Raw genomic sequence first — 27,917 nt, 5'->3', positions numbered from 1 at the left:
AGAGGAGCGTGCTCATGGCACTGTCCAGTGACAGTCGGGGATGATCAGTGCGGCAGGGACAGCTGTGAGCACGGATCCCAGCAAGGGGGCGTATTTGACAAAGTTTTTCTCATTTTGTCAAGAATTTTCTCACTGAACAATAAAAGAGGATTGCTCAGAGATGGATTAACTCTGCGTGGCAAGACTGGGCTCAAATGATAGGAAATCTTATACTCTACAATATGACATAAAAAAAAAAAAATTTCGGGTTTACATCCACTTTAAAGCTCATCCCAAATGAGGAGCTTCCAAGACAATTGGGTAAGGATAGAATATGTGATCCCATTACTTTGTATTGCAGAGCAAGATGAATCTTCCTAGTGCTTCTCACAGCATCATTGGGAAGTTTGAAAGCTTGTGGTGTGGCCTAGCATTAGGTATATACAGTATTGTGCAAAAGTTTTACGAGTAACGCGGTTAATGAGCATTTTGAAAGACGAGCGACTTTTTAAAAAAAATTCTGACTCGGTTTGCGAAACGAGCAGACTGCAAGCTAATGGGGTGTGCAGTACCGCATTTGGCCAGAGGTGCGGGGGTGCCGGTGACACTCTGAACGGTTCGGAGCCGTTCGTGAATACTCGGAAATACTCCGTTCCCAAGTGTTTCCGAGCCTTTCCGATGGTTTCCGAGATCAGCCGAGCTGTCCCCGAGTATTTCGGAGGCTCTCCGGCACCCCCCACTTCTGGCCACATTCGGTATTGCATGCCATAGACGTCAATGCAGAACTAATTATCTTCCTTTCCATTGACTTCTATGGGGAAACTCGCTTTGATATGCGAGTGCTTTGGATTACAAGCATTTTCCTGGAACGGATTATGCTCGTAATCCAAGGTTCCACTGTATTTTAATTGTTTGTTTTTTATCAATGTGCAAAATGAAAAGTGAAAAAAGAAGAAAAATCTAATTCAAATCAATTTTTGGTGTGGCTACCCTTTGGCTCTAACCGCTAGCCGATCAGCCGCCACAGTTATACTGCGGCAGGTTGGCACAGCTAAGCAAATTGCCGTAGCTATACGTCGCTCCATTTGGACGTCCGCCGGGCACCCGCGATCGCTCGTGACACAACGAGAACGGGTATGTGTATGTGTGTGTAAAATCCTGGTTCTCTCATCTCTAAGTATAAGCACTGATTGGTCTCCTCCCATAGTCAGTCCCATTCCCCCCATAGTTAGAACGCGGAGGTGATCAAATACCGCCAAAAGAAAGCTCTATTTGTGGGGGAAAAAAGGACGTAATTTCTGTTTGGGTACAGCATCGCACGACCGGGCAATTGTCAGTTAAAGCGACGCAGTGCCGTATGGCAAAAAATGGCCTGGTCATTGAGCAGCCAAATCTTCCGGGGCTGAAGTGGTTAAAGCTTTTTCTATGCCTAGGGGGAGCTCTACCAAGGATAATGATAGTCAGACTATTTCAGTCCTGCAGATACCATTTCAGATCAGCTTTAATTAGTTACATCATCTTGAGAATGATTAAATCCAGCCAGTTTTAGTTAGGCTTTTGGTAGATCGTTTGTAGTTCAACTTAAAAGACTGCATCTTTAGTACAAGTTGCTCTTTAACGACTTCAATACCGGGCATTTTCACCCCCTTCCTGCCCAGGTCAATTTTCAGCTTTCAGTGCTGTGACATTTTGAAAGACAATTGCGCGGTCATTCAATGCTGTACTCATGATATTTTGATAACTTTTTTCCCCACAAATAGAGCTTTCTATTGATGGTATTTGATCACCTCTGCGGTTTTTATTTTTTGCGCTATAAACAAAAAGCGACAATTTTGAAACAAAAACAATATTTTTTTATTTTTTGCTATAATAACTATCCCAAAAAATATAAAAAAAACAAATTCTTATTCTTCTACATATTTCTGGTAAAAGAAATTGCAATAAGCGTATATTGATTGGTTTGCGCAAAAGTTATAGCATCTACAAAATAGGGGATAGATGTATGGCATTTTTATTGTTATTTTTTTTTTTTTACTAGTAATGGCAGCGATCTGTGATTTTTATCATGACTGTGACATTGCGGCGGGCAGATCGGACACTTTTGACACTATTTTGGGACCATTCACATTTAAACAGCCATCAGTGCTATAAAAATGCACTTATTACTGTGTAAATGTCACTGGCAGGGAAGGGGCTAACACCAGGGAGCGATCAAGGGGTTAAATGTGTATCCTAGGGAGTGATTCTAAGGCCCCTTTCACACTGGGGCGGTGGGGGCGTCGGCGGTACAACAGCGCTATTTTTAGCGCTGCTGTACCGTCGTTCTTGCAGCGGTATTCGGACGCTAGCGGTGCGGTTTTACCCCCCGCTGGCGGCCAAAAAAGGGTTAAAATCCCTCGTACAGCGCGGCTATAGCCACTGTATTGCCGCGGTATAGCTGCGCTGTCCCATTGATTTCAATGGGCAGGAGCGGGGAAGGAGCGGTGAATACACCGCTCCTTCCCCGCTCCAAAAAAGCGGTTTGCAGGACTTTTCTCACCGCCCTGCCTGCGCACCGCTTCAGTGTGAAAGCCCTCGGGCTTTCACACTGAACAAACAGCGGAGGTTGTTTAGGAGCGGTTTTCAGGCGGTATTTTTAGCGCAATACCGCCTGAAAACCGCTCCAGTGTGAAAGGGGTCTTACTGTAGGGGGAAGGGACTCACAAGGGGAGGAGACCGATCGGTGTTCCTCTGTACTGGGAACACACAAATCGGTCTCCTCTTACCTGACAGGATGTGGATCTGTGTGTTTACACACACAGATCCACATCCCTGCTGTGTGACAGACAATCGCAGGTGCCCTGAGGACATCGCAGCCACTGGGCACGAGCATCGGCTCCCGAGTGATGCTGCGGGGGGCGCGCGACCCCTAGAGGTTAGGGAAGTCAAAGACATCATATGACGATTGCCCAGAGGGACAGAGGGTTCCTGCCGCTCTCATATGACAATGGGGCAGTAGGGAAGTGGTTAATGAACACCCAACCTACTGGGTACAGCCAACGTGATTACATACTTACTTTTTCCCCATTCCAGCATTCTTCACTGTGTGGCTCTGCCTAGACTTCCTTCAACATCCATGCTCTTTTTTAGTGTGCAGTAACCCCCATACATTCCTATAGGACTTTCTTACTCTGTTGGACCGCTGGAAGCCACCATGAGTATGGCTCTCCCATAGGAATGAATGAGGTCATGGTGTGCATGCACACTAAGAAGATGACCTTATTGGGACGCTTTCTGAAGAAAAGCTGTGCAGCCTTGCACCAGATCAGAGAGGAAGGTAAGTATGTAACCAGGTGTGCACTCCCAGGGGGGTGAGGGATTCATTAAAGTACAACTTGTACTAAGGCAACAGTTCTTTAAAATCTTTTTATTTATTTTTTTTTAGGAGGGAACAGTTATGACCCCTGTCATTTTTTTCCAGCTGTCTTTGTCTCTGCTGGAAACAAGATACATCCTATTGGTCCTGGTGAACATTTCACTACAACACAATGTTACATACTGTATGTCACCAGAACAGGAATGGTGTGGAAATCTTCCAAATGGCAAACCTGTTCTGGTGACAACGGTCTAAAGGTGGACTTCTCCAAACTTTGGATAGGTTTTTTTCTTGCCTCCAATTGTGTCTCCTGGACAACTAAAAATCTCCAACAGGACACACACATAGCAAAAAAAAGTGACAGGGGTTCCAATCATCACCTGCTTGTGTTGCATCCGATGTGTTTTTATGTATATAATACACATGGAGATGTGAGTGTGTATATGTGTGCTATGTATATTTATATATTCGTGTGACTATCCCAGCCTCACACTCACAATCAGGCTTGTTTGCTCAGGCTTTCAGCAAGTGGACACTTGTCCAACAGATGTCCTGGAGTGCTTACACAAGATACCCTCTCTGCTACCATTGTTTATACACGTTCCGGACAACTATAAATATCTAGCTTGACCTTTTGCTATATTTGACATCAGTGTAATGGGGCAGAAAAGTATACACCCAGGTGGGATTGTCTTCTCAAAACCTTCCAAATAAAAGCAAAAAACAGAGATGGAGAGCAGGACTCTAGCATGACTTAACACCAAGGAAGGTCATTGCCAAAACCTGAAGACGCTTTTTCTCCCGATCTCCTGCAATCGCCTGGGGTCCTCATTGCCAAGGAGATTGTGAAGTTTCTACAAGCAAAGCTAAGTAAACCTTTCGTGTATTCTTATTGCATACAAAAGCAAAAAGCACATTTATACACTGCAGAGGTCTGAGCTTCCTTGCTGATACCGCAAAGTAACCTTAATAGATAGACAAAAGCAAAACACTGCTCCGTCCAAAATAATTTTGGCAACAGACCTTTAGAGGTCATTCAAGCTGGCAATTACATCTTCCCTAGTGATATTTTCCCACTGGGATGGAATTTCTCCTCTGAGTTCAAACTTCAAGCCATAGTAATTTTCCAGGTTTGCACGGAATTTGCACACAAACCACCTCCAGTAGAGCTGAGAAGACTTGTCTGGGGTGATGCTCCAGTTGGCATAATCAAGGCCAATTTCTCTGTAATGTTTGTAAGAGATAGAAGTTGTTTTGTTTACAAGCATGCAGACGTTTGAACTAACAAGGGATGAACATATATCAGTGACAAATTCTTTTGAATCCCTCCATGGTATGCCATTGATTGCCAGGGAACGGTGGAAAGGCACAGAGTGATCTCCATCATGGCCAGGGATTGTGTTGGTGCATATTGCTTTGCAGAATGGGCACTGTTCTAAGCAGCCTGAGAGCTGAAAACTAAGTATATCATGAGGCTTCATTTCAAATGAGTCAAAATTGGTTGTTGCCAAACCTTTTTGAAAATCCTCAATGGCAGTTCCCCAAGCAGTACACATGACTTCCTGAAATAACTGGATGTTCTGGACCTCTTGGTGCTCAATGCACTTTAGATCTGCTCTTGAAAATGTCACAATATCTTCAATTTTTTTGTAGAAAACATCCAGCCAGTTAGACACATTGCTGCTTTCATTTTCAAATTTGGTGGATTCAATGATGCTTCCAAGAACTTTTTTGTGGAAATAATCAAGACTAATCTGCAAGAAATTCTTCATTCTTTGTGAATTCTTCTCTAGACAGTAATCATTAACACATTTGTCGATAAACGTTTTGAAAAACCTCTTTGAATTGCGAATATATTCCATGTATTGTTCAAAGTTTTCCTGCTTAGCTAAGTCAATTAAAATGTAGTTTTCAAGTTTGGAACGGTTGCCACTAAAGGCTGGAAAGTTACATGTCATCTCATCAACAATCGCCAGAGCTGTTCTATCATAAAATGCTGGACACATAGCTTTCACAATCTTCTTACACAGGAAGTCAGAAAATGTTTTGATGGAGGCAGCACCTTGGCAAGAAATTTTGAAACAACTGAAAAACTTTTCACGGTTGTTCTCAAGTGTTACAAGGGGATTATTGTCTTTCTGAAATGCTTCATGCATGCTTTCAAACTTGGGCACCGCCAAACCAAAGAAAAACAAGCACACATCAATCTTGAACAACTTGGTCACTGTAAATTTTCTTGATGCGTCACCATTGATGCTGGTAATCGAGTCAGATACTTTATGAATTATCTCATGAAAGTATGTTTGATTATAATCTACCCGTTCTTTTCTTTTTTTCTCCAGATACTCACAAACATCTTGACTGAGGTTTTGAAACACACTATTGATCTGTTGCTTATCCAAATTATCTGGTTTGTAGGACATTATCTTCCAATGTTTGTTACCAACAAGATGGACTGAAATATCAATGTTGAATGATGTCCATCTATTGAACGTGTTAAATTTATTGTTATTACGTAGATCATGCGGGAAAAACTCCCAGAGGACATCCACTGCTTCAGCAATCATGTTAGGTTTTTCTGTATGTGGGGTAGTGGCATTTATTTCAGCAACCCATTTTTGCCACAGTGTGTTGAAGTGGTCACTTAGTTGGGATTCATCTAGACCTTCATTTTTAATTTCAAGTGCCAGCTGTTTACTTTTCCTAAATAATTCTTCCTCATACCCCATCTGCCTCTGCTCCACTTTTCGCTGGCTTTTTTTTAGACTGATGTGTTCCTTTGCTTGCCTTTTGGTTTCTTCTACAAGTTCTGTATATAAACACTTTAATCTGAATTCAATATGGGCTTTCCACTGGATCAGTATCTCTTTGTCCGTATCTTCAGTAAAAAATATTTCAAATTCTTCTTTAATACAGTCAAACATTATTGTCATCTCTTCCTCCACATCAATTTGGCTGACAGTGCTTACCTCGCCCTTCTTAATTTTGTTGTTCAGTCTTGTTTGGTGTTCAAGAAAACTGCGTCTCAGCTGCCATGTTAGATTTCTGTATCTGTTCTCCACCCTGCCATAGGCAGAAATCTCCAAGGTGTTTTTAAAACTAAACAAAAAGTTCTCATTTTTTAAAGCTGACCACAGATCTTCTACACGGACAATGAGTTCTGAGATGTTCAGAATGCTATGGGAATCTTTTTTCTTACTCAGTATGATATCCTTGACTTTTTGAGCATCCTCGCTATAGCACGTGTTGGGTGGAGCCATGGGAGGGTTTCCTTCCCACAAAGGAGCAAAATAATATATGTGTGTTTTTGCATCAAATCTGATGACCTCACTGAATCGATGAATATTGCACTGTTCTTGTTCAGCTGCGAGAACCGTCATTTTGTCTAATTCAATCTGAAGGTTTCGATGCCCTTCCATATTCTTATAACTAGCAGTTAAGTCTCCAACATTCTGGTGAACAAAGAGGCAGCTTGAGGAAAGCTTTACGCGTTTCATTCTCAGAAATGCCTGGACAGAAATTTGGAGAACATCTTTGATCTCAGAAGGGTTTTCACCAAACACATTGATTAACGTCATGTTGCCCATGCCTATAACAAACATTGCTAGTTCATTGTCGTGATGCAAAGTAACTTTGCTGGATAGTTCCATGGCTCTCAGGCCTTCAGTGTCAATAACCAGAATGTAATCAAAGTCCAAGTCTTTTCTGAGCTCATTTGCAATTTCAACAAGCTGCATAAAAGCTCCTCGGGTACATCTCCCAGCACTGACAGCAAACTGTAGACCAAACATGGTGTTGAGCAGAGTTGATTTACCTGAACTCTGAACTCCAAGTACAGATAGTACAAATAATTTCTTATCTTCTATGATTTTATTTAATTCTCCTAGAACAGCTTTTATCCATTTCAAAGGCACGTAGCAAGCATCACCATCCATCAACTCAATAGGGTATCCAGAAACCATCATGTCAGCAGCAATTTTTGGCAGCTCATAGAAGCAATCATCCTCATAGTGCAAGTCATAGAGAGCTTCATATGTTTGTCCAACTTCTCTAAGGACATGCTCAAGACCGAACATACAGGCATTCATCTGCTGCGAGAGAGATTCCAAGTCTTCCTGTGCTGTATCCCTCAAATGGTTGTCCTCTATTTGTTCTGACTGAAGCTGACTCCACAATCTGTTGTATTCATCCCGTAGATCCATCACACGGTCACAGGACAAGTCATCAATGTAGATTTTTAGCCACTGTAAGAAGAACAGTTTGGTTGTTTTTGAAAGAGATCTCAAATGAGTGATGAAGATTTTCATTAATTCATTGTGACTTGCTTTTTCTATCTGTTGCTTCCTGACTGATCTCTTCTCTGTCTCAATGTCACTAAAGTGTTGCTCAATGTTTCGATTAATTTTGTTCTGTAGTTGAGTCATCTCTTTATCTTTTTTGCACCAGGAATGCCAGAGATGACCTGAAAGAGGAAACAATTCATTCTTGGCCTCCAAAAGACCTTTTTGTGTTAAAAGAGACATAATTTTCTGAGCATGGGATTTCCCCTCTGTGCATTCCTTGCTGTCCTCATCCACTAGGAACCCATGCTGTTGACCTATTTCAGCACAACGTTCAAGGCTGCAAGGCTTAGAATACAAAGCCAACAAACGGCAAAGAGAATCAGTTAGTTCCTTCAAGACTTTTGCTTCATTTTGTTCTTTTAGGCCAATTATCACCTGTTTGCTTTCTGTGTACACATTTATTGAAGCCGCTGTGTCTGGGGAAAGAATTATCAGTGGTTTCTCTGTTAGCTTTGTTAATATTTCGCTACTTTGTTCATTCTGGTCAGATTTTGACGAAAGAACTACATTTATTGAAGAAATCCCTTGTAAAAGTGAAGCTTGCTTGGTATATTTCCAGGCATCACCATGGAGGTTAACAAAGGCAGTGATCTTTTTAAACTGGTCTGTGTCCTTCCCACTTGGGCAAAACCAGAAGATCTCAGCAAGTCCATCAACCAAAATGCGATTTTTCACACTGCCTTCACAGTTCCTGTGAAAGAATATATCATGTTTGTGCTTACTCAGCAGATTGTTCAAAATCTGGGATTTTGAAAATGGGGTGTTTCCAAATCGAGTGAAAAAGACAACTGGAAAATCACTTTGACAGATCATCTTTTCTTTATGTTTTACAGAATCTGATACATCAGTGTCTAAAACACTCTTATAGACTTGTCTGAAAGCCCACAGAGGTATTTCTATCCTGGAGTCATAAGGCCTTGGAACTATAAGTGGCAGTGCAAATTGGCACATGGACATTTTGGTAAAAATATACTGCCTCATCATGTCATCTGCACAGTGGTAGATGGCTAACAACAGATCCATGGGGTGTATCACCTTAGCCTCAGTTTGAACAACGTGTGTCTCTTTGGAACAGAAATCAAATAGCTCATTAACTGTGACAGGCAAGCAAATCTCATCTTTAGGGTTCTTTATATTTTCCACAATGCTGACAACATCAGTGCTCTTGCACACCAGGTACCTAAAGCGATAATCTAAACTCATCAGCATCTGCATGAACCTTTGAGGGAGCTCAATCTCCTTCTCTGGATGAATCTGCAGACATTTTTGAATAGGAAAGTTTCTTCTGTTCAAACCTTTAGGATAATACTGCTCTAGACCCAATGTTTGCATGAAACTATGAACATTTTGACTGTAAGCAGTAACTTCAATATTAGTAATGTTTGGTTGGTTTTGAGATTCAGTTGTTGATACAATTACTGATTTTAAATAGTTTACTTGGCTTTCTGTAGTATCGTTGACAATGGCTTCAAAAATTCCTAACTGTAAATGGTTCAAGTCACCAATTAAAATTTGCAAATCAATAGGTTCACTATGCTTATGTAGAACAGTCAAAATTTCTGGTTCCAGGGTACTTCCTATGTTCTCCAACATGAAATGGAGAAATTCCTTTTTTTGTGCAGTGGACCTGGGTTTATTATTCTTGTCACCCAGTGTTAGTCCTGCTGCTAACATAAAGGCTTGTCCTCTGTATACTTTGATGTCTTTGAGCTTCTTATATTCCTGGAATAAATACTGCATTTTTTCAACCAAGAAGGTGACCTCTTGCCTCCCAAGACTCTGCTGGAAATAATGATTCTGCAATGAGTATCCCACACAGCTTGCAGCGCAAAAAACCAAAAGCTCCTCTTCTTTTTGTTTCAAACGTTTTAAGGTTTTTAAGAAGGATTGAAGATAAGAATAAATGATAACTGAAAGTTTTGTTGTTGCTTCTTGAATGTCCTCATTGCCATCATCAGTGGAATTAACTTGTAGGTCTTCTTTAGCCTGGGACATCAGTTTAATTAGAGCTGAAAAATCAGAGATGTCAAGAAGGTGTTGCTCTTTCTTAGACTGGTAAATCCATTTGATTAGAGGTGCATATGAATCTTCAATGTCACTAGAACATGCAATGTTTTGAAGAAGACATTTCAACAAACAACGAATAATAGATTCGTCTTCTCTGGAGCTTTGACTGTAACATTCTAAAACTCTTCCTAAGAAACCTCTTAATTCTTCATGAGGGAGGCAAACCTTTAACCAGACATTGTAGTTCCCAGTCTTTTCATTGAGATCTTGTTTAAAAGTGATCAACCTCTTTAATTGCCGCTGTGTTGGATAAACCTCCCAAGATTGCAGCTGTGATAAAAAGATATTGGCTTCATGAACAGCAGTGGAAACATTTTCACCAATTGGAAAGTTGTGGTGTAGACCGGTAGCAGATGCATAGATGCTTTTTAGATCTTTTGCTAATTGATAAACATTTTTAAAATCCTCATTGTGGCTAGACAATATTATATCCCAGACTGGAATGAGATGGATTCCACGATCGATCACACTCCAGGTCTTGTTGTTGGCTTGAAGACCTGACTTCCAGTCATTTAGAGAGTCCACTGTTGGCGGTCCTCCAGTTTTTGTTACAGACAGTTCAATGTTTTTCTCAAGTTTTTTTGTCTCATGTTTGAAAGAGGATTGTTTTGTGTCTGTTTTTATTACATCAATACCGGCTGATGCTGACCAAGGAGCAGAAAAACTTATAGCCACTGAAGCATTTGCAACCCTTGTAGTTTCCTTTTTAACCTTTTCCAGCATCTCCTGTTTAAAACCCCGAGTTGAAGCTGTCCACCAGTATATTCCTCCAAAATGAAGTGGCCCTTGATTAGCATGAGAGCCAAAACGGCTGAAGAACTTTTTATATCGTTCCTTTACAGAAGGTTTGTTTACCTCATCACAATATTCCAAAAGTTCCTCGGTTGATTTTAGTTCTTTTAGGGCTGCTGGAGAGAGGTGGAGCTTCTCTTTGGAAATAAAGCAGGATGCCAGTGGAATGTAGCAGTAGTTTGTTGTAGAGATATAAGCATGTTCTGTGTGAGACTCTGCCTTTTTTTCTGACATACTGGTTGGGCTGTAGCCAAAACTGGTCTCGGCCTGAAATCCCCAGAAGCCACCTTTAGCTGCAGTAGTAATACTGAAACCCAACTTCTCCATCAATTGTTGGAACATTAATTGTTCATCAGAGGATGAGAACTCTTTCTGCTTAAGCACAGGTTGCTGCAGGGGGCCAGTGAAACCAATGCTACCTGGAACATCAAGAAGTCTTTCCCGTTTCATTAGGACATCCTCCTGCCTCTTTGTCATGTAAATTCCTTCCAAAGCAAGGCCACCTGATGCATTGTATAGAACATCTGCATCTGATAGGTTAGCAGCAATGGGAGGTGATCCCCCTGTTGCAGTCAGCTCTTTGTGCAATTTTTCAATAATTTCTTCAAACGGTTTGGAGGATTTTACAGATTTTTCTTTCTGCTTCTGCAGGCTTTCAACACCGTGTTTGGCCCAGGTTTTGGCTTCTCTCCACGTTTTTTTAAATTCCTCTAGTCCTCTTTTGGCTTTGTCTTGGTTTTCTTCTAGTTCTCTCTTGGCATTGTCTTGGTTTTCTTTCCACTTTGTGGCCTGCTGATCTAATAATTTCTTCTGGGTAGTTTGCGGATCTTCTATATTCAAAAGATTTTTTAATGCTTGCTTTTCCCAAGGATGTTCTGTGTATTCTTCAAGCTTAAGGTAGTCTTCAAGACCTAGATATTGCAAGGCCTCTGTGTTTTCCACTCCCAGGAGTTGCTGGAAATGTGGCAGCCATTTTTCTGGCTTGAGTGCAAATGTTTTAAGATTCTTGCTAAACTCCATTTCTGCTGGTTTGGATCCAACTTCTTTGTCCTTTTCAACAAGCTCCATTTTTGCAGAAGTCTTATGGTCTCTTGCTGTCTCTTGAGGCTTTTCAGACAGGGCTGCAAAACAAAGGCAATAAACTTCAAAACTCTGGGGGACCGAAAGTCAAGTAATAAAAGTTATTTCTTCGGAAATACATCAAGGAAATATACAACCCAAAGATAATTGCAGTGGAATATTTACCATCCTTGAAAGCAGAATTTTGGGATTGCATTGACTACCACATTTGATAGTAACGTGAAGTCTACAGAAGGTACAGCAATTTTGGATCTGCAGGCTGATCTGGATGTTTAAAGTGGAAGTCCAGGCTAATCCTAACCAAAGGCGGCCCATATATAGATCTAAATTCTCCTGGTTCATGAGGAACCAGCCAAAATTCATTCCATGTATGGGCATGCTGGTTGTACAGTATTTCACAAAAGTGAGTACACCCCTGACATTTTTGTAAATATTTTATTATATCTTTTCATGTGACAACACTGAAGAAATTAAACTTTGCTACAATGTAAAGTAGTGAGTGTACAGCTTGTATAACAGTGTAAATTTGCTGTCCCCTCAAAATAACTCAACACACAGCCATTAAAGCGGAGGTTGACACAAAAATTGAACCTCCGCTTTTCGGAACCCTCCCCCCCTCCGGTGTCACATTTGGCACCTTTCAGGGGGGAGGGGGGTGCAGATACCTGTCTAAGACAGGTATTTGCACCCACTTCCGGTATAGACTCCCACGGGAGTCTATGCATCTTCCCGTCCCCACCGCGCTGTCTGCTGGGACACACATGGGTCCCAGAGACAGCAGGGACCAGTTAGGAAGTGCAGCGTGACTTGCGCATGCGCAGTAGGGAACCGGGAAGTGAAGCCACAGCGCTTCACTCTCTGATTCCCTTACAGAGAATGGTGGCGGCAGCACCCGAGGACCGAGGGACGATTCGGTCTCGGGTGCCGACATCGCTGGACCCCAGGACAGGTGAGTGTCCTTATTTTAAAAGTCAGCAGCTGCAGTATTTGCAGCTGCTGACATCTAAAAAAATTTTTTCGTGGGACTCCCGCTTTAATGTCTAAACTGCTGGCAACAAAAGTAAGTACACCACTAAGTGAAAATGTCCAAATTGGGCCCAAAGTGTCAATATTTTGTGTGGCTACCATTATTTTCCAGCACTGCCTTAACCCTCTTTGGGCATGAAGTTCACCAGAGCTTAACAGGTTGCCACTGGAGTCCTCTTCCGCTCCTCCATGACGACATCACGTAGCTGGTGGATGTTAGAGATCATGCGCTCCTCCACCTTCCGTTTGAGGATGCCCCACAGATGCTCAATAGGGTTTAGGTCTGGAGATATGCTTGGCCAGTCCATCACCTTTACCCTCAGCTTCATTAGCAAGGCAGTGGTCGTCTTGGAGGTGTTTTTGGGGTCGTTATCATGTTGGAATACTGCCCTGCGGCCCAGTCTCCGAAGGGAGGGGTTAATGCTCTGTTTCAGAATGTCACAGTACATGTTGGCATTTATGGTTCCCTCAATGAACTGTAGCTCCCCAGTGGCGGCAGCACTCATGCAGCCCCAGACCATGACACTCCCACCACCATGCTTGACTGTAGGCAAGACACACTTGTCTTTATACTCCTCACCTAGTTGCCGCCACACATGCTTGACACAATCTGAACCAAATACGTTTATCTTGGGCTCATCAGACCACAGGACATGGTTCCAGTAATCCATGTCATTACTCTGCTTGTCTTGAGCAAACTGTTTGTGGGGTTTCTTGTGCATAATTTTTAGAAGAGGCTTCCTTCTGGGACAACAGCCATTCAGACCAACATGATGCAGTGTGCGGCGTATGGTCTGAGCACTGACAGGCTGACACCCCACCCCTTCAACCTCTGCAGCAATGCTGGCAGCACTCGTACGTTTATTTCCCAAAGACAACCTTCTTTGGTCGACCAAGGCGAGGCCTTTTCTGAGTGGAGCCTGTCCTGTTAAACCGCTGTATGGTCTTGGCCACCATGCTGCAGCTCAGTTTCAGGGCCAGTGTTGTCACATGAAAAGATATAATAAAATATTTACAAAAATTTGAAAAGTGTACTCACTTTTGTGAGATACTGTGTGTGTGTATTAGGGATGAGCCGAACACCCCCCGGTTCAGTTCGCACCAGAACCTGCGAACAGACTGAAAAATTTGCACGAACGTTAGAACCCCATTGAAGTCTATGGGACTTGAACGTTCGAAATAAAAAGTGCTAATTTGCATGGTATTCTCCTAAAAAGGGTTTGGGGACCCGGGTCCTGCCCCAGAGGACATGTATCAATGCAAAAAAAAGTTTTAAAAATGGCTGTTTTTTCGGGAGCAGTGATTTTAATGATGCTTAAAGTGAAAAAAAAAAAAAGTGAAATATTCCTTTAAATATTGTACCTGGGGGGTGTCTATAGTATGCCTGTAAAGTGGCGCATGTTTCCCGTGCTTAGAACAGTCCCTGCACAAAATGACATTTTTAAAGGCATAAAAGTCATTTAAAACTGCTTACGGATTTAATGTAATGTCGGGTCCTGGTAATATGGATGAAAATCAGTGAGACAAATGGCATGGGTACCCCCCACCCCCCCAGTCCATTACCAGGCCCTTTGGGTCTTGTATGGATATTAAGGGGAACCCCGCACCCAAATTAAAAAAAGGAAAGGCTTTGGGCCCCCAGGCCCTATATACTCTGAACAGCAGTATACAGGCGGTGCAAACAAGACAGGGACTGTAGGTTTGTTGTTAAGTAGAATCTGTTTGTAATTTTGAACTGGTACATTTTTAACGTGTTTAGCTCCAGCCAAAAAATCTATTTTAAGCTTTTTGGAAAACATAGGGAAGGGTTATCACCACTGTGACATTTGTTTTGCTGTCTGTGCTCCTCTTCAGAAGATTTCACCTCACTTTCTGTCCCAATGACAAATGTTTTTAGAAAATTTGGGGTTTTTAGTGAAACAAGGATTGGTGAAAAAGCATCAGTGGAAAGGAGAAATGTTTTTCCCATATTAACTCTTACAGGAGAGAATTTCCCTTCCTAGGGGTAGATTTCATCTCACTTCCTGTTGTCTCCTTCCGTTTGCAAGTAGGAGTCGTTTGTAAGTTGGATGTTTGAAAGTAGGGGCCTGCCCTATATACTCTGCAGAAATTGGGGCCTTAGGTGTTGGTGTTGCCACAACACTGTAAGCCCTCACAGGGCCCTGCTGTAAAATATTAGATCAAGAATTGGAATTACATACCCCTGTTGAACAGGGGCAGAAAAATTGGGCCTTTGGTGATGGTGGTGGTGCTGGTGCCACAACACTGTAAGTCCTCACAGTTACTCTTGGTGGGTGTAGAAACGGGCCCTGCTGTGAAATGTTAGATCAAGAAATGTAATTACATGCACCCGTTGAACAGGGGCAGAAAAATTGGGCCTTTGGTGGTGGTGGTGCTGGTGCCACAACACTGTAAGTTCTCACAGTTACTCTTGGTGGGCGCTGGAACGGGCCCTGCTGTGAAATATTAGATCAAAAATTGTAATTACACGCCCCTGTTGAACAGGGGCTGAAAAATTGGGCCTTTTTTTTCAGAACAGGGGCTGAAAAATTGCACAACACTGCAACCCCTCACAGATACTCTAGTTGGAGCGCAGGAACGAGCCCTGCTGCAAAGTATTGCATCAAAAATTGTAATTACACGCCCCTGTTACACAGGGGCTGAAAAATTGGGCCTTAGGCACTGGTGGCATTCCCCAGAAACAAAAATATTATTACAGGCTATCAGCATGATCATTGAGAAGGAAGATGACTCAGCATAACAGGATAGTCACTCCGTATCAGCATAGGCAGTCTTGAAGGGGTCTGACATTTCAAAGAATAAAATATTCGGTTACATCAGCATCAGGTGCTTGGTGGTGATCCAAGACTGATTCATTTTTATGAAGGTCAGTCGATCGACCGAGTCAGTGGACAGGCGCACTCTGTGATCGGTTACAAAGCCTCCAGCAGCACTGAATGTGTGTTCCGAAAGAACGCTGGATGCAGGACAGGCCAGTAGCTCAATTGCATACTGTGCAAGCTCTGGCCAGTGATCCATCCTTAAGACCCAGTAACCCAGAGGATTTTCGATGGGAAAGGTGTCCAAGTCAGATCTTGCCCCTAGGTATTCCTGCACCATGTAAAACATACGCTGGCGATGGTTGCTGGAACCGATCATACCTTGGGGCTGCGGACCAGAAAATTGTCTGAATGCATCGGTCAGACGGCCACCTTCTCCACAGCTCCTTCTTTGACCGACCGAAGCCTTGGCAACACGTTGTCCAGGAACAGGAGTTTGTAACTTCCCAGTCTCTGGGAACGCGTTGCACAGACCTTTCTGCAAGGCCTCCCGAAGATGTTTCATCCTCTGCTCCCTCTGCGACGGCAAGATAAGGTCTGCAACCTTACTCTTGTAACGTGGATCAAGGAGGGTTGCCAGCCAGTAACGATCCCTCTCCTTGATACCACAAATACGAGTATCCTTCCGCAGGCTTTGCAGGATCAGGGAGGCCATGCAGCGTAGGTTTGCTAAGGTATTCGGTCCGGAGTCCTCTGGGTCACTAAGGACGACATGATCCGCAGCCACCTCCTCCCAGCCACGTACAAGTTCATGGGTTTCTTGGGACTGTAAATGATCCCTTAAAGACTGCTGCTGATGCCGAGTGCCAGGCTCCACCTCCATGCTGACACAATCCCCTCCTCCTCCTCGTCCTCTTCCTGTGTGATCGGCGGGCATGCAGGAACACTGTCTGGATAAAGGGGGCCTTGAGAGGTAAGGAAGTCCTCCTCTTCCTGCCTCTGTTCTGCCTCAAGTGCCCTGTCCATTATTCCACACAGTGTGTGCTCCAACAGGTGGACAAGGGGGACAGTGTCACTGATGCATGCACTGTCACTGCTCACCATCCTTGTGGCCTCCTCAAATGGTGACAGGACAGTGCATGCATCCCTGATCATGGCCCACTGGTGTGGGGAAAAAAAACAAGCTCCCCTGACCCTGTCCTGGTGCCATACTCGCACAGGTACTCATTGATGGCCCTCTGCTGCGTGTGCAGCCGCTGCAGCATGGTCAACGTTGAGTTCCACTGGTGGGCATGTCACAGATTAGGCGGTTCTTGGGCAGGTTAAATTCCTTTTGGAAGTCAGCCAGCCAAGCACTGGCATTATATGACCGGCGGAAATGCACACAGACTTTCCTGGCCTGCCTCAGGACATCCTGTAAGCCCGGGTACCTGCCCAAGAACCTCTGCACCACTAAGTTAAGGACGTGAGCCAAACAGGGCACATGGGTCAGTTGTCCCTGTCGGAGGGCGGAGAGGAGGTTGGTGCCATTGTCGCAAACCACTCGTGGCTTAAGTTGGTGTGGCGTCAACCACCTCTGAACCTGCCCCTGCAGACTTGACAGAATCTCTGCCCCAGTGTGGCTCCTGTCCCCCAAGCACACCAGCTCAAGCACCGCATGGCATCTTTTGGCCTGCGTACTTGCATAGCCCCTTGAATGCCTACGGAGCTGGTTCCGAGGACTAGGCACAGGGAGAGGCCATGGGGGAAGAAGAAGAGGAGGGGGTGGAGGAGAGAGGTGTGTCAGAATCACCAGTAGTGGCATTTTGGAGGCGTAGTGGCGGAACAACCTCCAACACTACTGCACCTTGTCCTGCATCCTTCCCAGCTGCCAGCAGAGTCACCCAATGCGCCGTGAAACCTAGGTAACGTCCCTGTCCATGCCTGCTGGACCATGAGTCAGCGGTAATATGCACCTTACCGCTGACTGCCCAGTCCAGCGAGGCCAAGACATTGCCTTCCACATGCCGGTAGAGAGCCGGAATCGCCTTCCGTGTGAAAAAATTGGTGTTTGGGAACCTGCCACTGAGGAACCACACATTCCACAAACTCACGGAAGGGGGCAGAGTCTACCAACTGAAAAGGTAGCAGTTGAAGTGCTAGCAATTTTGCCAAGCTAGCATTCAACCGCTGGGCATGTGGATGGCTGGGAGCGAACTTCTTTCTGCGGTGCAGCAGCTGGGGCAGGGAAATTTGCCTGGTACAATCTGACGTCGGTGTACCGATAGCAGATTGCCCGCAAGTACTTGGCTGTGACACACCTAATTCTACACCTTCATTCCTCTCAGTGCAGGTCTCAGAGAGGACTGAAGGTATAGTGGGGTTGGAGATCCCAGCTGATGAAGAGCAAGGAGAGGTCCTTTTTGTTCTTTGGTGTGGGTCTTTTAGGTACGCTTGCCAACTAACTGCATGGCAGGTCAACATATGTCTGGTCAAGCATGTGCTGCCCAAGCGGGAGATGTTTTGGCCACGCGAGATACGCTTGAGACATATGTTGCAAATAGCAGCGGTGCGATCTGATGCACTCGTCTCAAAAAAGGCCCACACCAAAGAACTTTTGGAATAATGTGCAGAGACAGCAGTTCCCTGCACATGTGGAGCTCTGCGGTGTGATGCAGTCAGTGTGCTGCCCTTAGGCTGGCCCCTGGAGGGCATCCTGCCTCGGTGATGTGCCTCCTCTTCCTCCTCCTCCTCTCTCCTATCAGGCACCCACGTGGAGTCAGTGACCTCATCATACCCTCCCTCCTCATCACTGGAGCAAACCTGGCAGTATGCTGAAGCAGGGGGAACATGACTGCCAGATTGCTGTCCTTCTTGGGCACCCCCTTTGTCTGGGCTCACATTACTGTCTTCCTCTAGCTGAGTACCATCATCGGAGCCTTCAAAACGCTGGGCATCCTCCTGGAGCATGTACCCAACACTGTGGTCAAACAGTTTGGGGGACTCCTCAGGAGGACATGGTGGGGCTAGGGAAGGAGTGACTGATGCCATTGAGCCGAGGGAAGAGGCCGCGTTGGCAGCTGCTTTGCCAGACAAAGTATCCTGAGCCTGTGTGAGAGAGGATGAGGAGGATGAAGACGGCTTGGTCATCCACTCGACCGAGTCTTCCGCATGTTGCGGCTCAACGCGGCCAACTGCCGAAAAAAAGGACAATTGTGTCCCACGGCCACGTGCTGATGAGGATGCACCGTGTCCACGGCCAGCACTGTTGCCTCTAGACACAGAGCCTGCTTTCCCTCTTTTATTGGCTTGTAACTGTCTGCCTCTCTATGTTGGCCTTCCAGACTTACTATTGGCCTGCAGTGAGATGTAGCTGCACAAAACTGGGATGTATATATATATACCGATTATACTGCAGCTAGCAGAATCAATTGCCTGCCTGTAGTATTATTAGTATGAGAACACCTGCACTTGTCTTCAGGTAGCTATACTGTAGGTGCAACTGTGCAGGGTACACAGTACACTAACTGGAAATACTTCAAGAGCCTACACAAGCACCTGTCTTCAGGTAGCCATACTGTAGGTGCAACTGTGCAGGGTACACAGTACACTAACTGGAAATACTTCAAGAGCCTACACAAGCAACTGGCTTCAGGTAGCTATACTGTAGGTGCAACTGTGCAGGGTACACAGTACACTAACTGGAAATACTTCAAGAGCCTGCCTGTGCTTTTAATAGAATCAGAAGAAGCACACAAGCACCTGGCTTCAGGTAGCTACACTGTAGGTGCAACTTTGCAGGGTACACAGTACACTAACTGGAAATACTTCAAGAGCCTACACAAGCACCTGGCTTCAGGTAGCTATACTGTAGGTGCTACTGTGCAGGGTACACAGTACACTAACTGGAAATACTTCAAGAGCCTGCCTGTGCTATTAATAGGATCAGAAGAAGCACACAAGCACCTGGCTTCAGGTAACTATACTGCAGGTGCAACTGTGCAGGGTACACAGTACACTAACTGGAAATACTTCAAGAGCATACACAAGCAACTGGCTTCAGGTAGCTATACTGTAGGTGCAACTGCGCAGGGTACACAGTACACTAACTGGAAATACTGTAAAAACACCTGCCTGCCTGTCAGTATATTACGAAGAGAATAACAGGAACAGATCTAGCTAAACTGAATACAGTGTGTATATATATATATATATATATATATATATACATACATACAACACCTGGGATGCATATATATACACAATACACTGTAAGTGCAGCTAACTGACTCGACCTGCCTACTCTATCTAACTTAAATCAAATGACACTGTCTCTCTATCTCTCTCCAGTCTCCACCGCAACACACTACACAAGGCCGCCACGGAGGCGGCCTTATATAGTGTGGGGCGTGTACTAAACCCCTGAGCCATAATTGGCCAGAGCCTCCTTGGATTTGGCCAATTACAGCTCTCTGTAGACACAGCGCTGTGATTGACCAAGCATGCGGGTCATAGTGCATGCTTGGTTAATCATCAGCCAGCAGTGCACTGCTGCAGTGAATTATGGGCCATGACGCGCCACTCGAATTTGGCGCGAATGGCCCATAACGTTCGTAACGTGATGTTCGAGTCGAACATGGGTTCGACTCGAACACGAAGCTCATCCCTAGTGTGTATATATATGTAGCTGTACCCCCGTAGGGGCTGCTAATTTGGTTACTAAGCAATCCGCCAATTACCCTGCTGCCAGGCTCCCCACAATCAGATCAGACAAGAAACAGTCATTTGCTGAGTTTGTTGAGTTTATTGCAGGATACAACTTGGGTGGAACAAGGGGGGTGATATGAGATGCCCATAGAAGTTGGTGTATTGCACTACAATACTGAATAGCCTTGGCTTAAAGTTGTTGTACATCTAGTATTCTCAATAAACTGTTGAAACACTACTTCTTCACTTCCAATTTTGACAAAGAAGAATCACTCTGAATAATTCCACCTTGCAGACTATGACGGTTTCCGAGAATCAAAGATCCAGAGGCCTAACACAACCTCTCCCTGATGGATCAATGAGTTATGCCCCGTACACACGAGCGGATTTTTCGTCAGAAAAATCTTGGATGGTTTTTCCAACGGAATTCCGCTCAAGCTTGCCTTGCATACACACGGTCACACAAAAGTTCGCTGAACTTTCGACCGTCAAGAACGCGGTGACGTCCAACACTACGATGAGCCAAGAGAATGAAGTTCAATGTTTCCGAGCATGCTTCGAATTATTTCCGAGCATGCGCAGGAATTTTGCGCGTCCAAATTGGTACAGACGATCGGAATTTTGGGTCAAAAGTTTTTCCGACAGAAAAATTAAGAACCCGCTCTCAATCTTTTGCTGGCTGGAATTCGGCCAGCAAAAGTCCGATGGACCATACACACGGTCGCATTTTCCGACCAAAAGCTCTCATCGGTCTTTTGCTGGCCGAATTTCTGATTGTGTGTACGCGGCATTAGACTGCCAAACAGTCTTTGGAAGATATTACCAATGTGCTAACCAGACCAGAGATAACACGGTATCTCCCCCCAATGGCCTGACACATGGTAATGAGCGGACTACTGTTCCCAGCCAGTCCTTTGCTATCAATGCCGTGTTCCCCGGCCACAGCATTCTACACTGTTCTTGATAGCTTCTCTTGTTACGTTCACACTGACCTTTGGTTACTTGGCCGTTCTGTGTCCCTGGTCACAGAACGCTGCTCTACTCTCTTCCGTTTTACTGCTACTTCTGTTCTGATCTTGTCCAGCATTCAAGTCCTGTGTTTCCCGGTCACGGCAGCTTGATACCTTTTTAAAGACGAAGATCTTTATCTAAAACTCCCTCTCCGCGGTTCCTCCATCCCTCCTCCGCACTCAATACTCCATGCTGTCTTTTCCGTACTCCAGACTCCTCCCTGGCAGCATGTGACTCCAGCTTATATGGGAGGCCTGCCCCCTGCCAATACCGAAAGATAATTGGTCAGGGCTCCTCACATGAGCTGCCTGCCACTCAGACTTCAGGTCCAACCCCTATTTCAGAACCAAACAGGGGAGGCATCTCTGAATCAGAGCACAGGTGACCACACCCACCACTACACTGAATACTCCCAGTCCCAAATCAAAATAACCAGGCCTAGCCTAAAGCACAGGCCTGGCTAAATTTACCTGCACTTGGGCCCTGAGCTAGAAAAATCCTAGTCTAGCACCTACCTTTAGGTAGAGGGTGCTATATATATATATATATATATATATATATATATATATATATATATATATATATATATATATATATATATATATATATATATGTAAACACATACACACACACACACTCACCGGCCACTTTATTGGGTACACCTTGCTAGTCCCGGGTTGGAGCCCCTTTTTCATTCATTCTTGGTGGCATAGATACAACAAGGTGTTGGAAACGTTCCTCAGAGATTTTGCTCCAAAGTGACATGATAGAATCACGCAGTTGCTGCAGATTTGTCAGCTGCACATCCATGATGCGAATCTCACATTCCACCACATCCCAAAGGCTCTCTATTGGATGGGATCTGGTGAGTGTGGAGGCCATTGGAGTACAGGGACCTCATTGTCCAGTGGTGAGATGATTGGAGCTTTGTGACATGGTGCATTATCCTGCTGGAAGGAGCCATCAGAAGATGGGGACACTGTAGTCATAAAGGGATGGACATGGTCAGCAACAATACTCAGGTAGGCCGTGGTGTATAAACCATCATCAGTTGGTACTAAGGGGCCCAAAGTGTGCCAAGAAAATATCCCCCCCACCATTACACCCCCACCACCAGCCTGAACTGGTGATACAAGGCAGGATGGATCCATGCTTTCTTTTCTGACCCCACCATCCGAATGTCGCAGCTGAAATCGAGACTCATCAGACCAGGCAACGCTTTTCCAATCTTCTATTGTCCAGATTTGATGAGCCTGTGCGAATTGCGACCTCAGTTTTCTGTTCTTAAGTGAGAGGAGTGTCATCCAGTGTGGTCTTCTGCTGCTGTAGCCCATCTGCTTCAAGGTTGGATGTGTATTCTGCATTCCCTGGTTGTAACAAGTGCATAGCTCCCAACTGTCCCTGATTTCGAAGGACTGTCCCTGATTTGGAACAATGTTCCTCTGTCCCTTTTTCCTCCTCATTTGTTCCTCATTTTGGTCTAATCTATATAGTCGTAAATAAAATGCACTATTTATCTTTTAAAAAGTGTTTCACAGGGCTAAACCTTTCATCCAATTTCTAAATTGGTGAATTTGTAAGTGTTAAAAGACAATATAAAGGAATAATAGTGGTAAAAAAAGCAATTGTGGGTTTAACTATCTTTTTTATTGTAAAATTCTCCTTTTAAAGGGGCGTGGCAGGGGGTTTGTCCTATGCCTACATATTTTTGCTAATAGGTGTCCCTCATTCCCAACTCACAAAGTTGGGAGGTATGCGAGTGGTTATTTGAGTTACTGTTGCCTGCCTATTCTTCTCTGACCTCTGACATCAACAAGGCATTTTCCTCCACACAATTGCCGCTCACTGGATATTTTCTCTTTTTTGGACCATTCTTTTTATACCCGAGAGATGGTTGTAAGTGAAAATCCCGGTAGATCAGCAGTTTTTGAAATACTCAGACCACCACATCTGGCACCAACAACCATGCCATGTTTAAAGTCACTTAAATCCCCTTTCTTCCCCAGTCTGATGCTCGGTTTGAACTTCAGCAAGTCGTCTTCACCATATCTAGATGCCTAAATGCATTGAGTTGCTGCCATGTGATTGGCTGATTACGAATTTGTGTTACCAAGCAATTGAACAGGTGTACCTAATAAAGTGACAATCAAGGGAGATCAGCCATGGTATATGAATTAATTAATAGAAGCTTTATTGGTGAAGTACAAAATTATTGACAGTGTTCCAATCCAGGCGGAACAACCCTTCCCTGGTTGGATAATCTTCATGTAATTTGCAAAAAATTCATGAATCACTAATAAAATCACATTGTAATAAGACAATATTGTCACAAATTAAAAAGCGCTAATACATGAACCCTACTATATCAAGACTAATACCAAAGACCAGGAGGAAAAATGGACTTGAAAAGAAAATGAGTTTCCCAAGGGTGACACCAAAGGTAATTGTAGCAAAGGTGTCTCCAGCTTTCAATTAACTGCAGAGATCTGCTGTTTTCTGTGCCGGTGCCGGTGGCCGAGGTGGTCGGCGATCGGAGGTGAGGGGGAGGCCATCCTTCCTGGCCCCCCCTCGCGATCGCTCCAAGCCAATCAGATCATTCCTCTGCTGCTGTATGCTAAACAGCAGCAGAGGAAATGATGTCATCTCTCCTCGGCACGGTATTTTCCGTTCCGGCGCCGAGGAGAGAAGACTTCAATGTGAGTGCACAAACACTACACATACAGTAGAACATGCCAGGCATACAATACACCCCCCCGATCCCCCCCCCGATCACCCCCTAATCACCCCCCCCCCGTCACACTGACACCAGAAGCAGGTTTTTTTTTCTGATTACTGCATTGGTGTCAGTTTGTGACAGTTAGTGTGGTAGGGCAGTTAGTGTTAGCCCCCTTTAGGTCTAGGGTACCCCCCTAACCCCCCCAATAAAGTTTTAACCCCTTGATCATCCCCCGTCGCCAGTGTCAATAAGTGATCATTTTTCTGATTGCTGTAATGCCCCGTACACACGGTCGGACATTGATCGGACATTCCGACAACAAAATCCTAGGATTTTTTCCAACGGATGTTGGCTCAAACTTGTCTTGCATACACACGGTCACACAAAGTTGTCGGAAAATCCGATCGTTCTGAACGCGGTGACGTAAAACACGTACGTCGGGACTATAAACGGGGCAATGGCTAATAGCTTTCATCTCTTTATTTATTCTGAGCATACGTGGCACTTTGTCCGTCGGATTTGTGTACACACGATCGGAATTCCCGACAACGGATTTTGTTGTCGGAAAATTTTATATCCTGCTCTCAAACTTTGTGTGTCGGAAAATCCGATGGAAAATGTGTGATGGAGCCCACACACGGTCGGAATTTCCGACAACAAGGTCCTATCACACATTTTCCATCGGAAAATCCGACCGTGTGTACGGGGCATATTAGTGTCACTGGTGACGCTAGTTAGTGAGGTAAATATTTAGGTTCGCCGTCAGCGTTTTATAGCGACAGGAACCCCCATATGCTACCTAATAAAGGTTTTAACCCCTTGATTGCCCCCTAGTTAACCCTTTCACCACTGATCACCGTATAACTGTTACGGGTGATGCTGGTTAGTTACTTTATTTTTTATAGTGTCAGGGCACCCGCCGTTTATTACCGAATAAAGGTTTCGCCCCCTGATCGCCCGGCGGTGATATGCTTCGCCCCAGGCAGCGTCAGGTTAGCGCCAGTAGCGCTAACACCCACACATGCAGCATGCGTCTCCCTTAGTGGTATAGTATCTGAACGGATCAATATCTGATCCGATCAGATCTATACTAGCGTCCCCAGCAGTTTAGGGTTCCCAAAAACGCAGTGTTAGTGGGATCAGCCCAGATACCTGCTAGCACCTGCGTTTTGCCCCTCCGCCCGGCCCAGCCCACCCAAGTGCAGTATCGATCGATCACTTACAAAACACTAAACGCATAACTGCAGCGTTCGCAGAGTCAGGCCTGATCCCTGCGATCGCTAACAGTTTTTTTGGTAGCGTTTTGGTGAACTGGCAAGCACCAGCGGCCTAGTACACCCCGGTCGTAGTCAAACCAGCACTGCAGTAACACTTGGTGACGTGGCGAGTCCCATAAGTGCAGTTCAAGCTGGTGAGGTGGCAAGCACAAGTAGTGTCCCGCTGCCACCAAGAAGAAGACAAACAGGCCCGTCGTGCCCATAGTGCCCTTCCTGCTGCATTCGCCAATCCTAATTGGGAACCCACCGCTTCTGCAGCGCCTGTACTTCCCCCATTCACATCCCCAACCAAATGCAGTCGGCTGCATGAGAGGCATTTTTATGTCCTCCCGAGTACCCCTACCCAACGAACCCCCCCAAAAAAGATGTTGTGTCTGCAGCAAGCGCGGATATAGGCGTGACACCCGCTATTATTGTCCCTCCTGTCCTGACAATCCTTGTCTTTGCATTGGTGAATGTTTTGAACGCTACCATTCACTAGTTGAGTATTAGCGTAGGGTACAGCATTGCACAGACTAGGCACACTCTCACAGGGTCTCCCAAGATGCCATCGCATTTTGAGAGACCCGAACCTGGAACCGGTTACAGTTATAAAAGTTACAGTTACAAAAAAAAGTTTAAAAAAAACCACAAAAAAATCTATAAGATAAAAAAAAATTGTTGTCGTTTCATTGTTCTCTCTCTCTCTCTATTCTCTCTCTATTGTTCTGCTCTTTTTTACTGTATTCTCTTCTGCAATGTTTTATTGTTATTATGTTTTATCATGTTTGCTTTTCAGGTCTGCAATTTTTTATACTTTTCCGTTTACTGTGTTTTATTGTTAACCATTTTTTTGTCTTCAGGTACGCAATTCACGACTTTGAGTGGTTATACCAGAATGATGCCTGCAGGTTTAGGTATCATCTTGGTATCATTATTTTCAGCCAGCGGTCGGCTTTCATGTAAAAGCAATCCTAGCAGCTAATTAGCCTCTAGACTGCTTTTACAAGCAGTGGGAGGGAATGCCCCCTCCCCCCACCGTCTTCCGTGTTTTTCTCTGGCTCTCCTGTCTCAACAGGGAACCTGAGAATGCAGCCGGTGATTCAGCCAGCTGACCATAGAGCTGATCAGAGACCAGAGTGGCTCCAAACATCTCTATGGCCTAAAAAACCGGAAGCTACGAGCATTGGGAAATTGGGAAAGCATTTTATCACACCGATCTTGGTGTGGTCAGATGCTTTGAGGGCAGAGGAGAGATCTAGGGTCTAATAGACCCCAATGTTTTCAAAAAAGAGTACCTGTCACTACCTATTGCTATCATAGGGGATATTTACATTCCCTGAGATAAAAAAAAAAAAATGAAAGGAACAGTTTAAAAATAAGATAAAAAAGCAAAAAAAATAAAGGAAAAAAAAAAAAAGCACCCTTTTCCCCCCCTGCTCTCGCGCTAAGGCGAACCCAAGCGTCGGTCTGGCTTCAAATATAAACAGCAATTGCACCATGCATGTCAGGTGTCACCGCGAAGGTCAGATCGAGGGTAGTAATTTTAGCAGTAGACCTCCTCTGTAAATCTAAAGTGGTAACCTGTAAAGGCTTTTAAAAATGTAATAATTTTGTTGCCACTGCACGTTTGTGTGCAATTTTAAAGCATGTCATGTTTGGTATCCATGTACTCGGCCTAAGATCATCTTTTTTATTTCATCAAACATTTGTGCAATATAGTGTGTTTTAGTGCATTAAAATTTTAAAAAGTGTGTTTTTTCCCCAAAAAATGCATTTGGAAAATCGATGCGCAAATACTGTGTGAAAAAAAAAAGAAACACCCACCATTTTAATCTGTACGGCCTTTACTTTAAAAAAATATATAATGTTTGGGGGTTCAAAGTAATTTTCTTGCAAAAAAATAATTTTTTCATGTAAACAAAAAGTGTCAGAAAGGGCTTTGTCTTCAAGTGGTTAGAATAGTGGGTGATGTGTGACATAAGCTTCTAAATGTTGTGCATAAAATGCCAAGACAGTTCAAACCCCCCCAAATGACCCCAAATGACCCCATTTTGGAAAGTAGACACCCCAAGCTATTTGCTGAGAGGCATGTCGAGTCCATGGAATATTTTTTATATTGTGACACAAGTTGCGGGAAAAAGACAATTTTTTTTTTTTTTGCACAAGTTGTCACTAAATGATATATTGCTCAAGCATGCCATGGGAATATGTGAAATTACACCCCAAAATACATTCTGTTGCTTCTCCTGAGTACGGGGATAGCACATGTGTAAGACTTTTTGGGAGCCTAGCCGCGTACGGGACCCCGAAAACCAAGCACTGCCTTCAGGATTTCTAAGGGCGTAAATTTTTGATTTCACTCTTCACTGCCTATCACAGTTTCGGAGGCCATGGAATGCCCAGGTGGCACAACACCCCCCCCAAATGACCCCATTTTGGAAAGTAGACACCCCAAGCTATTTGCTGAGAGGTATAGTGAGTATTTTGCAGATCTCACTTTTTGTCACAAAGTTTTGAAAATTGAAAAAAGAAAAAAAATTTTTTTTTCTTGTCTTTCTTCATTTTCAAAAACAAATGAGAGCTGCAAAATACTCACCATGCCTCTCAGCAAATAGCTTGGGGTGTCTACTTTCCAAAATGGGGTCATTGGGGGGGGGTATGTGCCACCTGGGCATTCCATGGCCTCCGAAACTGTGATAGGCAGTGAAGAGTGAAATCAAAAATTTACACCCTTAGAAAGCCTGAAGGCGGTGCTTGGTTTTCGGGTCCCCGTACGCAGCTAGGCTCCCAAAAAGTCCCACACATGTGGTATCCCCGTACTCA

At 44.4% G+C, this 27,917-nt stretch overlaps 1 protein-coding gene across 1 annotated transcript in view; it reads right to left on the bottom strand.

The window, feature by feature from the left end:
- Nucleotides 1–1,809: 1,809 nt before the first annotated feature.
- Nucleotides 1,810–27,917, bottom strand: part of LOC141116362 (interferon-induced very large GTPase 1-like) — a 59,685-nt gene continuing 33,577 nt past the window's right edge. The window contains exon 2 of the mRNA XM_073608597.1: nucleotides 1,810–11,657. Within this exon, the coding sequence (XP_073464698.1) occupies nucleotides 4,360–11,604 (7,245 nt within the window). The 5' untranslated portion in view covers nucleotides 11,605–11,657 and the 3' untranslated portion in view covers nucleotides 1,810–4,359. The remainder of the gene's footprint in view (nucleotides 11,658–27,917) is intronic.

This window comes from Aquarana catesbeiana, linkage group LG13 (genome assembly GCF_042186555.1).
Source record: "Aquarana catesbeiana isolate 2022-GZ linkage group LG13, ASM4218655v1, whole genome shotgun sequence".
In the NCBI taxonomy this organism is placed as follows: Eukaryota; Metazoa; Chordata; class Amphibia; order Anura; family Ranidae; genus Aquarana; species Aquarana catesbeiana.
This window is presented reverse-complemented; position numbering and strand designations above follow the sequence as displayed.